Source organism: Rutilus rutilus, assembly GCF_951802725.1.
Source record: "Rutilus rutilus genome assembly, chromosome: 19".
NCBI lineage: Eukaryota > Metazoa > Chordata > Actinopteri > Cypriniformes > Leuciscidae > Rutilus > Rutilus rutilus.
In genome coordinates this window covers 10,421,217-10,438,301 of record NC_140232.1, presented here as the reverse complement: position 1 = coordinate 10,438,301, position 17,085 = coordinate 10,421,217, and the positions used below count along the sequence as shown (strand labels likewise).

General features: G+C 38.6%; 1 protein-coding gene across 3 annotated transcripts in view; it reads left to right on the top strand.

Moving 5' to 3' along the window:
- Positions 1 to 17,085, top strand: part of LOC311277930 (actin filament-associated protein 1-like 2) — an 82,976-nt gene that overhangs the window by 38,627 nt on the left and 27,264 nt on the right. For all 3 annotated transcript variants that reach the window (XM_084388416.1, XM_084388415.1, XM_084388417.1), the window contains exons 4-9: positions 6,858 to 6,954; positions 7,202 to 7,413; positions 10,005 to 10,181; positions 12,020 to 12,112; positions 12,466 to 12,559; positions 16,644 to 16,858. In XM_084388416.1, the coding sequence (XP_084244542.1) occupies positions 6,858 to 6,954; positions 7,202 to 7,413; positions 10,005 to 10,181; positions 12,020 to 12,112; positions 12,466 to 12,559; positions 16,644 to 16,858 (888 nt within the window). The remainder of the gene's footprint in view (positions 1 to 6,857; positions 6,955 to 7,201; positions 7,414 to 10,004; positions 10,182 to 12,019; positions 12,113 to 12,465; positions 12,560 to 16,643; positions 16,859 to 17,085) is intronic.

Sequence of the window (17,085 nt, the reverse complement as noted above, 5' to 3'; positions counted from 1 at the left end):
AAGTAACTGTGGGCGGGTCTTGGGCGCTGTTGCTATTATACCAGCGGGATAAATGACTCTTGCGCCCGACGCAAATCTAAAATGGGTTGGTCTGAAGTAGCTTCATTATTCATAGGTGTGGTTTGGGCGTAACGTGAAATAAACCAATCAGAGCATCATCTCACATTCCCTTTAAGAGCAGGCGCGCTTGTTCTATAGCGGATTCCTATTATAACGGCGGATTTGCCAGGCGCACGCCAGGAGCAGTTCACAGCCGAGGAGACCCGACGTTCTTGTCAGGGCCGTAAAACACAGAGAAGTGACGTTGGGGATGGAGAAACACACCCAAATTAACTTCGGTTAAACAGGCGTATGATAATTTGGGTAAATGTGTAAGTCTATCGATCTATCGATCGTAATAATGTATGATTAGCAAAAATGAAAACTGCTGCTTCTGCGTAGATGAGAGAATCAAAGTGTATGCGCATTGTGCACACGCTACATTGATTATGGCCAAGCATGCGCCCTTAAAATAGCATATGAATAACATGCGCAACGCGCCACTGACTTTAAACTAGGTTTTTTCGGTCAGTGGCGGAATCGTTTTCTAAACCTGCAAAATAGCATCAGGGAACGTTTGCGCCGGAACACGCCTCCTCTTTGCGCTGAACCGCCCCGGGGAGCGCAAGTGTATTTCCTAGTTTACCGACGTGCGTCTGTGGAGGGAAAAGTCCGCCTTGCGCGGGTGCAAAATAGGAATGATACATACGTCGGTGTACAAAGTCAATTGCGCTGGGTGCTAGATAGAGCCCTATAAATGTATTTACTGTCACTTTTGAAGTATTTTTAGAGCATGGTAAAATTAATGGGGCCTGGGACTAAATTGTAATGCTTTTCCCTGGCCCAATAAGTACCCTGTACTTTTGAGGACCTTAGTGGTCCCTTCCTGTGACGAGGCCCAGGGCAATGTTCTCAACTGTTATGTGTGGTGTGCCTCAATATGTTTGACATAGACATACAGTATGTAAGGGATATAGATGTACAATGCAATGAATACCCTAAAAACATAATGGTGTGTGTGTGTGTCGTGATGTGTATTTTAGAGTACACTAGTGTTTGATGGTGTTGTAATGTATACTCCAGGGCTCATTACAGTGTGTACTTGCACTGTGATGTGTATTTTAAGAGACACTAGCTCTATGGCCATAATAACAGGGCAGATGGGCAGGCTGCACACTAGTGGTTACGAGGCCCAGAGCGTCGGGGTTGGACCAAAGCTTGTGTTGTGGCCACCTGATGAGCATCTCCCAGCTGCAGCGTAGCCTCACTGTGGTCTTGCCCCTTCATCTCACCCAAGGGTTGTGCAGGGCATGAGGTCAGAGGTCAAATCTTGCCTCGTAACCAAGGTCTTTCAAGTGGGCAATCACATATAAACAACAGGGACGGGAAGTACTAAAAGAGAAGAGCAGAGCTGGAAGAAGAACCGCTATGAAAACTCACTCATGGCTCTTTAGAAGATAGAGCAGTTAAAGGTCCTATGACATGCTGCTTTTTGGATGCTTTTATATAGGCCTTAGTGGTCCCCTAATACTGTATCTGAAGTCTCTTTCCCGAAATTCAGCCTTGGTGCAGAATTACAGCCACTACGAGCCAGTCCCACATTGAGCTTTCCTTAGGATGTGCCATTTCTGTGTCTTTAGCTTTAAATGCTAATGAGGAGGAGAGAGGCGGGACAAGGTGGAGGGTGGGGGTGTGGCCTTGACCAGCTTGCGGCCACGGCACCATGCGCTAATGTTTACAGTGGATGTATCGCAATGGCTCGTAAACACGCAGTCGTTCAAGCTTTCCAGTTTGACCCAGAATCTGATCCGGATGGAGAAGCACCTGAAGAAGTTGCAACTCAGCGGCTACACCAGGACGTCTCCGAATGGTTAGTTTAAAATATTGTGTCTGGATACGTTACTTTAGTTGATTTGTTTATGTATGCTGTTACAGTTATTGCTGTTACCGTTGTTGGCCATGCTTCTGCTATGCTTCGGTTGTTTGCATTGCAAGCCATGATGTTTCTCGGGGAAAAACCAATATCGCGCTTGTACTGTTGTAGCTCATTTTCTCATGGGCGGGCCAAATTCTCTGGGCGGGCAAAGCAGAGAAAGGGGAGGTAACCTTTCCCCGTATGATGACAAATGGGGAAGATTCCCGGACCATCTGAGCTTTCATTTTCTCAAAGGCAGAGCAGGAGACCCAGGGCTTGGTTTACACCTATCGCCATTTCTAGCCACTGGGGGACCATAGGCAGGCTAGGGGAACTCATATTAATGTTAAAAAACCTCATAAAGTGAATTTTTCATGCCATGGGACCTTTACGGTGTACCCAAATGTGAGAGTAACAAATGTCCAGTTGTCTATTGTTGATAGTGTAGTGATGCATGAAGCACAACTCACACTGAAGTAATTTTCAACCCAAGCAACTTTCTTTTGTTCAAAGCAGAACATTTGTGTGACCAACAGTGAAATCTGTGTGCGGAAATCTTCTGCCCTCACTTGAAATTCCCCATTGCTTAGATTCCTATAGAAATGTAAGTAGTGTTAGATGTTATTTATACCAGTGTATCATTGATATACTATTATAGTTGTTGTTAATATGAATTAGATTTTATTTATTTAGAAATATTGCCTTACAACTAGCTGAATTCAAAATAAGTTGTTGTCCATTTTACATATTTTGCCTCAAGTAATTTTGATGGTTTTAGTTAGATTTAGTTTAGATAACCCTGATTTATACAGATACTATTTGGTCCTCAGTGTATTTTTTCTACATTATAAAACACTATGCAATCATTACAGTGTATATTTATTAAAATAACAAATGGATGCTCCCTTATTTGGACATTACCTGTCCATGGCCCTGTCCCTAAAAGGTAGTGTTAGTGTTAGACGCTTAAAGAGTACTGTAAGGCGCTTCATATATAGAACATTTTATGGATTCCCATCATGGGATCATTATATGGATTTAGTTTTAATTAAGGGGGCTTTCACATTGGCACATTTGCTACAGTCTGAATCCGAGTGCGATTGTTCCCTGGTGCATTTGTTGTCATCTTGCGTCATCACAAATGTGCACAGTGCATAATACAAACCCAAATAATGCAGTAAAATGTAATAAAAGCAAGAATCTGTGATTTGTTAATTCTTTAAATGACAAAAGTACAAAGAAAATGTTTTCAAAGTTTTCACTGAGCAACTAAAGTGTATTTTGTAAATAGAAGCACTTTGATTTTGATGGCTGCAACACACTCCAAAAAATGTGGGACCCAAAGTTACCCCCCCCCCCCCCCCCTTCCTCCTTTTCTCCTTTTTTTTTAATTTCTTGACAACCATGATGACTATGAAATGTAATTGTATGCTTAAGATACGTTAAGATTCTTTATAATTTCTCACTTTTTATTTCACTGGCAAAATAACAGCAGGCAGGTTTGAAATGTCTTGAGGGAGAGCAAATAATGGCAATTTTCATTTTTAGGTGAAATGTTCCTCTAATGACATCACTTTATTCTCTCTACTGTTTTCTTCTAACAACCCAGTGTGGACATTTCTAGATCACGCCAATTAAGTGCAATAGGAAGTTCACCTAATTCCAGAACCCTGAGCAAAATCAAAAGCTTGTTTGAAAAAGATTGAGGGGGAGGAAGTGAGGGGGACGGGCTGTATCTTTAACAGGAAATGCCATGTTTAAATGAGAGGCCCATCTCGGTGACCCAACTCTGCAATGTGATTGGCTAGAAGGGAAGAAGAAGGGAGGAAGTGGACTTTGGGAGGATAATTATTGCTGTCTACGTGATAGAGGACAATGATGGAGTGATAGAGAGATGGACTGATAGAACAACCGCTCAGAGGGGAAGGAAGTCGGATGGTGCAAGGAGGATCTCCTGGGAGGTGTGGGAGCGATGAGGTCACCAGCCAAGTGTGCGCCAAAACCTTTGGGTTTCCATGCCAACCAGATGGTCTCAGTTCTGTAAGCATGTGAACATTGAGCCCACAGATTGGGCATCTATGGATGATTTCAATGTTACGGCCACTGGGCGTGTGAGGGGGCTTAGAGTATGTACTGATAATGACCAGGAAAAACAAATCAAAGTCTTGATTTATCCTTATTTGTTAATCGTTTACAGAGTAGCTCTTGAAGTTAGCATAAAATCTACTAATTTACTTTTCTTTACCCTATTTTCTTAATACCAAAATTATTGGCACCATTTATGAAAATGAGCTAAAATTATTAGATTTCAAAAGCAAAAAAAAAAAAAAGATTTCATTTTGGGCTTAAATGAAAGGATACATTGTGTATCTTTACTTGTACACAGCTTTTTGGAACATAATAGTGTTTTCTGTAGTAACACAATTTTTGTCTTGAAAACAGATTTTTACAACTATTGGCACCTCCACTTAGAATACAGAATACAGAATACATGACGAAGATGATGAAAGTCAAAAGTCTTTAATTAATAATCCACATAGAATAACAAAGATGACGGTACTGTTGGCAAAGCAATAACTGTTAAACATTGACGAGACAGGACAACTAAGAACAGAAACATGAAGCTTAAATACAAGAGACAAATAAAGGTAATTAATCATGCACAGCTGAACAGAATGACAAATCAAATGTAACCATAGTGACAAATAACAAAACTGACAGGCAGGGAGAAAGAAAAGAGAAAACAAAAAGAAAATGCATAGAAAAACAAAAGAGCCCACAGGGAAAAGCATACATTGACTACAACATAAGTTAATAGGTCTTTCTTAGCACTCTTTAGAGGGCCTCCGAGGTACGGGTCATGTGTTAGTTGTGTGTCATTCTTACACAGTAATCCTTACGTACAGTAAGATGAGTTGGTGTGTGTCTATGTGGGTTAGTAAGAGGTGAGGTGTTTTACAGGCTTAGATTGGTTTCTCTTGTGCTTCATGAGGTAACATAAGCTCAATTTGAAAGGGTTAAAATTACCTGCATGTTTTAATGTGTGTTTGCTTGTGTGATAACAGTAGAAGCTCTTTCCATTTAATTAAGTTCTTTAGAGTTGTTCAAATTAAAGGAGGTAAACATGGAATGTGCAGTAAATGTTTACAGGCTTAGTGAGCATTCAGGACCCCTTCTGCTTCCGCTACTCATCATAAAAGTGCCACAATGTTTTGTTGTTGTTGTTGTTGTTGTTTTCTACTACTCCAAACGTACTGTACACATTTTGCACACAGTCTACAATGATGGATTTTCAGGGAATAGTTGTTTACTCACTCTTTAAAGTCAAATTTAGCTACGTACTTGGTTCTTATCATTTTTGATCCATTAGCTTTTGGCACTTAAGTTCTTACTTGTTTTCCAATTTAATATCTATATTTCTTTCTGGGCCTCTATCTCCTGTTCTCTCACATACACGTGAACACACAAAAAACCCTTTCATCTTTCATTCACAGATATGTATCTGATCCCCAGAGCTGTACACACTGTGCTCTCAAACTCCACCACGCCTCCCCCAAGAGCGTGAGGGGGTAAACAGAAAGGATGAAAATATGCAAGCGATAAAACAGAAGAAACGCTTGTAATTAACATTCTGAAATTCTTGAGTCACACATCCACATTCCAACATAGAGACACAAAAATGAAGATGAGATATAAAAAAGTAAATTAACCCACTTGCTTCAAGTCAGTCCGGTTTAGTCTTTTGTTGATGTTAATTTTCTGCAGGTTACAAGCGATTTTAAAATTGTGTTTTAAAAATGCTTATATTGTAAGTACACTTCACTTTTCTTTTTTGTTATTTTCTTTAGCTTTGGAGGTTATAGCAATGCATGTCCTAAGGAAAACTCTTATTGAATCTTGAAAAATATAAAGTTAGGGCACATGGGAATTAAGTCAACTTGAAAAATAGAGGACTTAAGACCTTAAAAATTCTGTCTACTTTTGCCTTTTTGTTTTCAACTCCCAGAAGACTTTGTTTCAGTGCCACTGATTTGCCCTCAATGTCCGACTACAAATTACTGACCCCATTGCAGACCACAGCCATTGTCCTTCAGCTGTGCTCCTCTTGAACAGTCTGCACCATGCTCTCATAAAAACTGTAGACTGACTGACCCTTAGTACAACTAAAAATGAAGTCTCTCTCTTTCTCTTCTTTTAAATGCAGAGCTGTACTTAAATTCTGGGATTTAAGCTCCATATGTTTCAGCTCAATTTTGTTTTCCTTTCTGTTAACCTCAGATACAGTGCCTCTCATGTGCACATTCAGGTGATCACTCTGGCCAGCTGTGTTGTTGTCATTTATAGCTTTGTGGTTGCCGTGAGCAGCTCATGTGAGTTGTGATTGATCAGGGTCCAGATTTTGGTTGTGTGGTATTCACTGTGGCTTTGCCGCTATATAGATATATGTATAGTTGGTAACACTTTATTTTGATGGTCCCTTTTGAACATTCTGTTGACTTTAAGTAACGGTGCACCTACAGTATGTCAACTGACTCTCATTGGAGTATTAGTAGACTGTTTGCTTAATATCTGCTAACACTTTATTGTAATGGTCCCCTAACAGTCATTGAACTGACTATAAATAAATTTGAAACTTGTCAACTTATTCAAACCCTAACCCTACCAGTCTACTGGTAAATGTTCAGACCAGCCCGTCTGGCACCAACAACCATGCCACAATCAAAGTCACTTAAATTACATTTATTCCCCATTTGGATGCTCATTTTGAACTTCAGGAGATCGTCCTGACCATGTCTACATGCCTAAATGCATTGAGCTGCCATGTGACTGGCTGATATTTAATGAGTAGTTGGACATTGAAAATACATCTTATGTGCTTTTCTTTGTGTGTGTGTGTCTTCAGTCTATGAGTTCTGCTGTCCCCCAACACCCCCCGTGTTTAGAGGAGGATGACTGTTACGAGGAGGCAGAACCGTTTGTCCCGGCTAGTCAGACTACAGGTCAGTGTGGCAGCCGACCACTATAAGACAGCTGATAACTGAATATTACAATGAATATCACAAATTTAAAGCAGCTGCTATAGCGGTTCATTTTTAAAGTGATAGTTGTCATTTACTTACCTTCATGTCATTCCAAACCTGCATGACTTATTTTCTTACATGGTACAAGAGACAACAGTTTAATAAAACAACTGACACGTGTGAGATTAAAAACTTTGCAATGCTAAAATCCCCATCTTTGCCTCAGATAAAGTGGACTCAGACAGCAGTCACTACGAGTCGTACGGTGAAGAGGAGGACGAGTTTGTGAAGGACAGAGCTCACTACATCCAGTGGAGCTCCTCTCAACCCTGCTTAAGACCCGTGCCAGAGTCACGCATTTGCGGATACCTTTGGAGGAAGAAGTGGTTGGGTCAGTGGACCCGCCAGCTCTTCATTATTAAGCACGATTCACTATTGGTAAGAGCCTCAGTCAGGTTTCATACATTTAAAAATATGCCTCTATTCCAAACTGCTTTGCTATTTTGTTAACCCAAGCATCTGATCTCTCAAGGTTAAAATTAACTGATGTTAGGCTACATACTAATTAACGTGCTAATTGCACATGAGGAAATTTGTATAATAATAACATTGTAATAGTACATTTTTAATGACTTAATTATGTTTTATAATTTTTTACTTATTATTATATATCTTTTTTAGTATAAACATTTAAATGGTGGCTGTCATAAAAACATGATGGATTTATTCAAAAATACATTAGATATTGAAGAACAGGTTTAGTAAAAATACAATGAACATGCAATATAGTTCATACAGAGTAAATTTTTTAGCTGACTAATGAGTTTTAAATGGCTTTTCTGAGGTAAATATAACATTACATGACATTGTTTTCAAGCCGTAAGCAATTATTGACGTCTTTCACCGGTTAAAACACTGATTGAGCAATTACATGTGACTATATACGGATTTTGGTAAGTTGTACTGTATCTTTCAACATACCTTCTGATGTTCATTCTTGTTTATTTCATGCTATAACTAGTAGTAATGTGAAAGAGATGGTGAAGCTCACGTGAGCTTCGCACTGCCGCTTCACTTGAACTGAGGCGCTAGAGTGATCTTGTCGCGCCACATTAAAGAGCTCCAAAACGGTATTTATTGTTTGAATTTATTAATAAAATTGACAGAATTTGAAAGCTGTGACTTTGTTTCATATCAGAAGTAACAAAGCACAAAGCTTTTTGCGATTTATTGGATAGGATGTACGCTACAAAGCTTTGTTCATTCATCAACTGTAAACAGTAGAGACTGAAAGATTGATTATTTTGATTTAAGAATCGTTATCGGTTCTTCAAAATGAGAATCGATTAAAATCAAGAAATCCATAGTTTTAATCCACACTGTAAAAAATAAAAACTGTAAAAAGTCCGGCAGCAAAGTTTCCAAATGGATTCAGTTAAATTACAGCCATTTCACAAAATTGCAAGCAAAAACTGTAAAAATACAGAATAGATGTTGCAGTCAAAATTAATGAAATTATCATACAGCATCACTGTTGATAAATGCTTATTAAACCTTATTTTAATATAAGGGGTTTGGGTTGCTAAAACAATGCAATTAGTCCCGAGTTTGAATAAATACATAAATACACTTTAACTTCTTGTTTTCCCTCGTTTTTTTTTTCCTTCTCATTAAAACCAAAGATGTTCATCAGTGATTGTATATCAAGAGCAGTGACATGTTTGTGTGCATTTTGTTTTGTGATTTCACCTGAACGAATAGAGAGTCTGATAACAGTGACAACGTACTGACAACACTTCAAAAACAACACATTCCAGGACCACTTATTTAACGAATTAAATTAATATTCTGCTAGTCAACTGATGTTTTGAAAAGTGGTGGGGACAATATCGACATGTCCCACCCACAAATCACTAGTGGTCGACCGATATATCGTCATGGCTGATATATTTGCCGATATTTGGCAATTTTTAAGTATTGGCATCGGCCAATAAGTTTTTCTGTTTGGCTGATGTGTTGAAAGTGGAACTTTTATTTGGACGCCACACCGGACTTTTATTTTGACAGTGCTGAGAACACCGGCTCTGAGAACGGAGTATAAGTAGGCGAATTGGGACGCAGCATTTAACTAATGAAGACTCCATCTTCATAAGTTATATGCTGCGTCCCAATTCGCCTACTTATTCTATGCCCTAAAAGTATGTACTATTTTTGTGAAAAAAAAGATAATACTTTTGAGTGTGTAGCAAAAGAGTAGGCAAGCTTTGGGACATACTACTTTGTCATCTTTAACGGACAGCTCTGTCGCGTGCATCCTGTCACCATAAACTGCCCTGTCAATCATCTTGTCACAGTTAAAATCCTCCATTCAATCTAATTTAATTTCCTACCGTTTCGGAGAGAAATGTTGTAGAACGTTGTTGGTCTTTCATGCGGAGACTCTCTTCATGTGTTGGCTAAACATTGAATAAATACATTTTACGTCAGGTTAGATACTGATAATTAATCACTCAAACCCCTTTATGTAAACCTCTCTACATAACTGCCGGACTCGCACATTCCATGTATGTCGTTTTTTAACACTTTTTACTCGTGTTTGTAGTTCTCGAATCCTCGTCCAACTAGCAATGTGTTGTGGGCAATATTAGCCATTAGAGTGTTCACGGATCTGCACTTCGGATTCTGACCGGATTTACTAACCTAACCAGAGTTAGTCGAATTCATCTGTCAGATATTCTGAAGTGTAGTGCGTATTTGTAGTTTAACATTAAAGCTTAAACTTTACTCTTAAAGCTAACTTTAAGCATAAGTATATTATGTAAATCTTAGTTAAGTGGGTCAAATAAGCCTTTTAGAGTTCAACTAATTTTCATTTACAATTGCTACTAATTGCAACTATAATACATTCTCATTTAATTGTAAATAACATGCAGTTAAGTGTCTTAAAATATTGCATTATTTTTTTTACATCTTTACAAAGAACTGAATGTTGTTAGTAACTGTTCAATACATAAATTTTTCCCTGGCAGTGTTTTAAGTGTGCTAAAGACTTACACCCTCTGCTGGAGGTAAACCTCACGGGTTGCTATGCGGTCTACAAATCTAAACACAGCAAGAAGATGCAGCACGAGCTGAAGGTGGTGGCCGGTACCGACACAGTCATCTTGGGCTTCCAGAGCAGCACGCAGGCCGAAGAGTGGAGGAAGGTCTGACCAAGTCTAAACTTAGACTTACATTCTCATTAAACTTAAAGTTGCAATGAAGCAGAAGTAGCGATTGATCTTTTCCTCCATATTGTGACGTACACTCACTGGACACTTTATTAGGTACACCTGTTCAACTGCTTGTTAACACAAATATCTAATCAGCTAATCACATGGCAGCAACTCAGTGCATTTAGGTATGTAGACATGGTCAAGATGATCTGATGAAGTTCAAAACTGAGCATCAAAATGGGGAAGATAGGTGATTTAAGTGACTTTGAATGTGGCATGGTTGTTTGTGGCAGATGGGCTGGTCTGAGTATTTCAGAAACTGCCGATCTACTGGGATTTTCACAAACAACCATCTCTAGGGTTTACAGAGAATGGTCCGAAAAGATAAAATATCTTTACCAGTAGGTGGCAGTTCTGTGTGTGAAAAGGCCTTGTTGATGCCAGAGGGTCAGAGGAGAATGGCCAGACTGGTTCGAGCTGATAGAAAGGCAACAGTAACTCAAATAGCCACTCGTTACAACTGAGGTCTGCAGAAGAGCATCTCTGAACACACAACATGTCGAATCTTGAAGCAGATTGGCTACAGCCGCAGAAGACACACACTGGGTGCCACTCCTGTCAGCTAAGAACAGGAAACTGAGGCTACAATTCGCACAGGTTCACCAAAATTGGACAATAAAAGATTGGAAAAACGTCACCTGGTCTGATGAGTCTCAATTTCTGCTTTAACATTCAGATTGTAGGGTCAGAATTTGGCCTAAACAACATGAAAGCATGGACTAATTCTGCCTTGTATTAATGGTTTAGGCTGGTGGTGTAATGGTGTGGAGGATATTTCCTTGGAAAACTTTGGGCCCCTTTAGTACCAATTTTAAATGCCACAGCCTACCTTAGGATTGTTGCTGACCATGTCCATCCCTTGATAACCACAGTGTACCTATCTTCTAAAAGCTGCTTCCTGCAGGATAACCTGCCATGTCACGAAGCTCAAATCATCTTAAACTAGTTTTTTGAACATGACAATGAGTTCACTCTGTCTCCTTTCCACTAGTAAGCTGGTGTGTGGTGGAAGTTCTGGTGCACTATGGCTTCCATCGCATCATCCAGGTGTATGCTGCACATTGGTGATGGTTGAGGAGATTCCCCCCTTCCATGTAAAGTATTTTGAGTGCAGAGAAAAGCGCTAAATAAATGTAACAAATGATTATTATTCACTATACTTAAATGGCCTCCACAGTCACCAGATCTTAATCCAATAGAGCACCTTTGGTATGTGGTGTAACGGGAGATTCACGTCATGGATGTGCAGCCGACAAATCTACTGCAACTGCGTGATGCTGTCACGCCAATATGAACCAAAATCTCTGAGGAATATTTCCAGCACCTTGTTGAATCTATGCCACGAAAAATTAAGGCAGTTCTGAAGGCAAAGGGGGGTCCAACCTGGTACTAGCAAGGTGTACCTAATAAAGTGTCCGGTGAGTGTACATCCAAAGACCAAATGTAGGGCGATGTGGCCGTTGCACTCAAAAGTGAAGGCAGATGAATGTGAGGGCGGGGTTTAAGCAAACGAAGTGATTGCAGACCCTGCATACATCACCAGAGAGATGTCTGTCATTTCATTGGAAGGTCCAGCTGTGATGTTTTGATTAAACATTACAGGTCAAAAGTAAAAAAAAAAATTAAACATGATGAAAAATTAAACGGATGAATTGTTCACAATAAGATCTATAAGATGCATTTTGAAAATACATAGGGTGAGTTTTCATTTTATGGCAACTTTAAACTGTAACTTTAACTAACTTGTTTTCTGTTTGCCTCATTTGTAGATTATAGAAGAAGTGAGCGGCTCCTCTTATTACGAGCCTGAATCCCAAAGCTCCTCATCCATCTTGAGGAGCGAGAGGCTGGACTCTTGCAGGGTAAATCACACATACTCACTGACACCATGCCAGTTCCTGCTCTCTATGTTAACAACATTATCAATGTGATGGACACAGCAAGAGAGTAACAGCATAACTTCATTTCTCCGAAAGAGATGTTACTGAATTAGCTTGGTGGTTATTCATCTGGAGACCTTTCCCTTATGTCCATTCCAGAGTCTCTTTCATGAATGTTCTGCTGGCTTGAGCCATGAACTAAACTGATTAGCAAAGTCTTGTGTTCCATCTTAAGCCAATTTGTAGATAAAGGACTGACTTACCTGTGTTGGAGAATATGTTGTACTTGCTTATGTCAATTAGCGAGTTCTTACAATCTCTCTTTCTCGCTGTAGTCAAGTACTGTCCTCCATACAGACTCGGATGAAGAGAAAATCTCAAGTCTTCCATCTGCAATTAGCAGTGTGGAGATTAAAGACAAAGACAGAGGTGAGCAGACACACTTGCGTTTGGACACACACAGGAGTTAGTTGGATGATGAAAAAGGGGTGTTTCGTACCATAATGGAACCAAGTGTTTGGAGGAGAAGGGTTTAAAAATGAGAGAGCTTCTCTGCATCTGAAATCACACACTTCCCTAATATATAGTTGGTTAAAAACAGTATGTGAGATGAGAAATATGTTTGAATTCAGAGTATTCATAAAAACAGTAGGCGAAAAGTCCCTGGATGACCTACTACTTCTGGTTCTTTAATGGTACACTTTAATATCCCATGAAGCTACGGGAATTAGATTTGTGAACGGCAGTGCCAAATGACAATGACAACATGACAGATGTAGTAAGTTTGGATTGCATTCATTCTACATACTATCCACCTTTTTCCTATGCCCTTTTTCCTTTTTCCTTTTTCCTTTTTCCTATGCGAATTATGGGAGTAACTTCTGTTAAACTGTAAGCAATCAGTGAAAGGCTCACTCTTTGAACGCAATAATACGCTTTTTTGTTTAAAACTGGGAAGAATGAAGTGTCATTATTGTACTCACCCTTCAACCACCACAAATTAAAAGGAAAAATTTAAAGTGTAAAATAATTAACATATTACTACAACAGACCATGAATATCCCTAAAAGCTTGATTCTTTCTGCAGCAATATTAGAGACGGGTTAAATATAAGTAATATTTGTCTATATTATGTAACATACGTTGCCTTTAATCAAAAATGTTCATTAACTTTAGCATTGAGTGATAATATTTCAAAGTGCTTTCTGTCATTTTGACAGATAAAAAATATTCTATTTCCTTGCTTTAGAAGCGTTCCAGTACACACTGCTAATAGGGATTAGAAGTGAAAAGGGGTGACAATTATATTTTAAATCATTCATGTTAAAACAAACCTGGAAAGAGACTTGAGGATTTGGGGAGAAAACGAGAGATTAATAGTGCATTCAAGTAAATCATTTGTACATGGGATATTTCGTACAGTAAACCAGGAGAGCAGACCACAAATGCATATGCACAAAACACATATGTTGTCTTTTTTCAGCGGAATGCAAAAAAAAAAAAAAAGAATCATGAGGAAAAGAATGCAACAGACTGAAAAGAGCTCTTGCCACAGATATTCTTGTGATACCATATCACATTAAAATTCCAAGCGTTACGTTCTTCTGACGTCTGAAAATAAAACATGAAGGATAATTGACAGCTCATTCAGTCAAACTGGCTGATAAGGATTGTAGCATAACCTTATTATTTGAAATTAAAAATTGAAATTAAAATTTGTTTCAGTCTTTTTGAGTGGAAGTTCCCCGAACCCAAAGTTCCTCCCATAATTAAAATCGCAGTAGGCTTGTCAGGAAAAAGGTGGATATAGAACATACTTTTTTTTTAATGGCCGAGAAGTAATTACTAATTCAAAAGAAGTACCCACTCTCAGCCCTTGAAAGTCCCTATCAAGGAACATCACTTGGCGATCATATTTGCAACACTTCCGGGCAGCTTTTCCGGCCGTTCAAAACCAACTCCTACCTGCTTAAAAGGGGAAATACTGAGATCTCAAAAACAGCTTGCTGAACTAACATACTGTATATCATATTTCAAATCAGAAATGAAATATGACATTAACTGTCTAATAAATATTGTTTCTTATGCTCAAATAGCATTAAAAAAGTGCACATTTCAGGTTATTTCAGCCAATGCGGTTGCCTCAGGATATTGACTTCTGTGGTAACCGGAGCTTCTAACGGCCGCTGCTGTGATGCAGTGACATTACCAATTGGCAATTGACTGTTATATTTTGAAGGCAAGACTTATTCCACCACATTGCGTGTTGCAATTTTTCCAATTTATAGTAATATGAGTGAACCGTCTTGGTAAATAAACAATCTTTGGCTTGGTGATGTCAGCCATAAAGGAAAGTTGTTTCAGAGGGGGGTCAGGTTATTACATTTTGATTGCCCATTCATTCAACAACCGTTTAATTCGGATTTACTTCGCATTGCGGAAGAAATATCTTCGCTACTTCCGTTACATCACGACTTTATGCATGCCAGCCTACCAAGGTTGTGATGTGTTATTACATTTTGATGTAAAATTGAATAAAGTGCACTGATGAATCATTCACCATAAAATCAAGATAAAATTTTAAGTCAAGTCAAGTCACCTTTATTAATATAGCTCTTTTTACAATATAGATTGTTGCAAAGCTTTACAATGATAACAGGAAATTAATGCAACAAAGATTTTTTTGGTTGTACAGCAGCTCTAGAAGAAATTCATTATCCAGTTTAAGTACCGGTAAGTTCAGCGTTGATTCATTTCCATTGTAATAATCATTAGTTATTAATTTAGGGGCCGTTTTCAATTGAAAACAGAAAACCTTAAATGCGTTATGGCCGTTCACTTACACAACAACGGCGTTTTGGTGGCCTGAGAACGCAAACTTGTGCAAGTTTTTTAAAACGAAACCGTTATCATGTAAAAATTGTATCGTGTAAGACTGTAAATAGGGTCGGTTTTGATTTCATTGTTTAATGTCTGCATTTCCCACAGTTCTTTGTTGTCATTCCGTAACCTTATGCTGTTTCTAATTAAAGAAACCTACCAATAACATATGCTTTATACCCATTATGTGGAGAAGGTCTGCATACGTTGCATCTGAGCTAGCCCTTCTATTAGCACAACTGTGCCATTGTTCACTCGTTTTGGTGTTATTCATTAGGGGCTAAATTCACTGCATGCCGTACAGGACACAGGCTGGGTGTTTTCCACACTGTGTCATTGTCTGTGGATGGATTCCTGTGAGATTTTATTGTCACCTTTGACATTGGGGTGACAACCACAGCAGTGAACTCAGCAGTGTTTTAAATATTTGGGTGAACTTTCTGATAGTGGCTCAGCATTTATGTAAGCAGAGCGTGTATTTGTTTATGAAGGAAACAGGAAAAGCTATTTATTTTATAAAAGAAATGAGGTAATTCGATTTTGGGGAAGATTAAAAGTTTAGTTGAAACTTAGAAGTGGCTACGACTCACCACTCACTGAGTAATGTTTTAATGTTTTGTTATTGGAAACGTGCGCTCACTGATTAGAGACGTGTAGATGTCTACTTCACGTGTCTCCACAAACAACTTGAAAGGGAAACTTTCATACAAGTTTATTTGTTTATTTGTGTTTGTACAAGCATACTTTGATTATAGACTCAGACGTTTATTTTATGCCATAGTGTGTAATTTCTGCACCCCTAGCAAACAGAATGACCAAAAAAAAATATTCTGATGATCACTCCCCCCATCTGCAATTGGTTGGGAAACAGACAGAACCACCCCAAACATACATCACTGGTTGAGCCAATGTGTTGTGCTAGTCAGGAGGCTTAAATAATTCTTATTGATTCAAAGTTTCGATTCCAATAAGGTAAAAAAATGAATAACGCGCAATAAGTGGGCGGGCATTATGCTAATGTTTCGTCTTGACATCACAACGAAGCGGCTTATGACTCGTTTGAAAACCGATTCATTTCATTGACTCAGTGTCGACTCTTACTTTTGAAAGACAGTAACTTTATATACAGTGCACTTTCAGATTTAAAACTTTCCAGTATGTTTTCATTCACTTAGAACTAGGTTACACACTACATGAAAGGTCATTTAAAAAAAATCCATAATAGGGGGACTTTAAAATAATTATACTTTTCATAAGTATATCTCAATCAAAAGATCAAGTATATCATAAGAACAAGTATAGGCCAAATACATTAAGACTTTTCTGTGTACTTGTTTGTTACATAAAAAGTAGACTGAATGTATGCTATCATATTTCTTAAGTTTAAAAGAAGCATACAAATATCACACAAATAACCCTCTTTTTTGTAAGAGAGTGGCTTACTAATAGTTGTCTCTGCTTTTCAGCTGAAATGGTTTTTAAACATTGGTCAAATTAAACAGGTCAACTTTAAGAACTTCAGGCAACCAAGGTCACAATTTGAAATGTAATGAGCTACACACAAATATACCGTGAACACAAATTATTATCAGGCACTGATAATGTGTATTAACTCTTTGTCCACTGTCCTCAGCGGCCTTCCTGAACGTGCTGATGAACTGTCAGTGGCAGAGTCTCTGGTGTCGAGTGGAGGACGGGGTTCTGAAGATGTATCGAGATGAGGAGTCAGAAGAGACCCCTCAGTACACGGTTCAGCTCAGAGGGAGTGAGGTCCGTCCCGGCCCGGATACAGCACATGCTTACCGCATTACTATCACACAGCACGGAGACCAGGTGGCTGTACTGGAGGTACAAAAATGATTCAATATTCGCTTGTATACATTTTTTTAAATATTACTATTTAGTCATTTATTTAATTGATTTTTATTCCAGATTTAGTTTGTCATTTATAGTAGATATGGTAACACTTTATTTTACAGTTACCTTTTTACACTTGTTACATGTAGTTAGTGTAGTAATAACTATAAATTATGCATAATTACATGCCACTAACCCTAAACCAAACCAAACCCCAA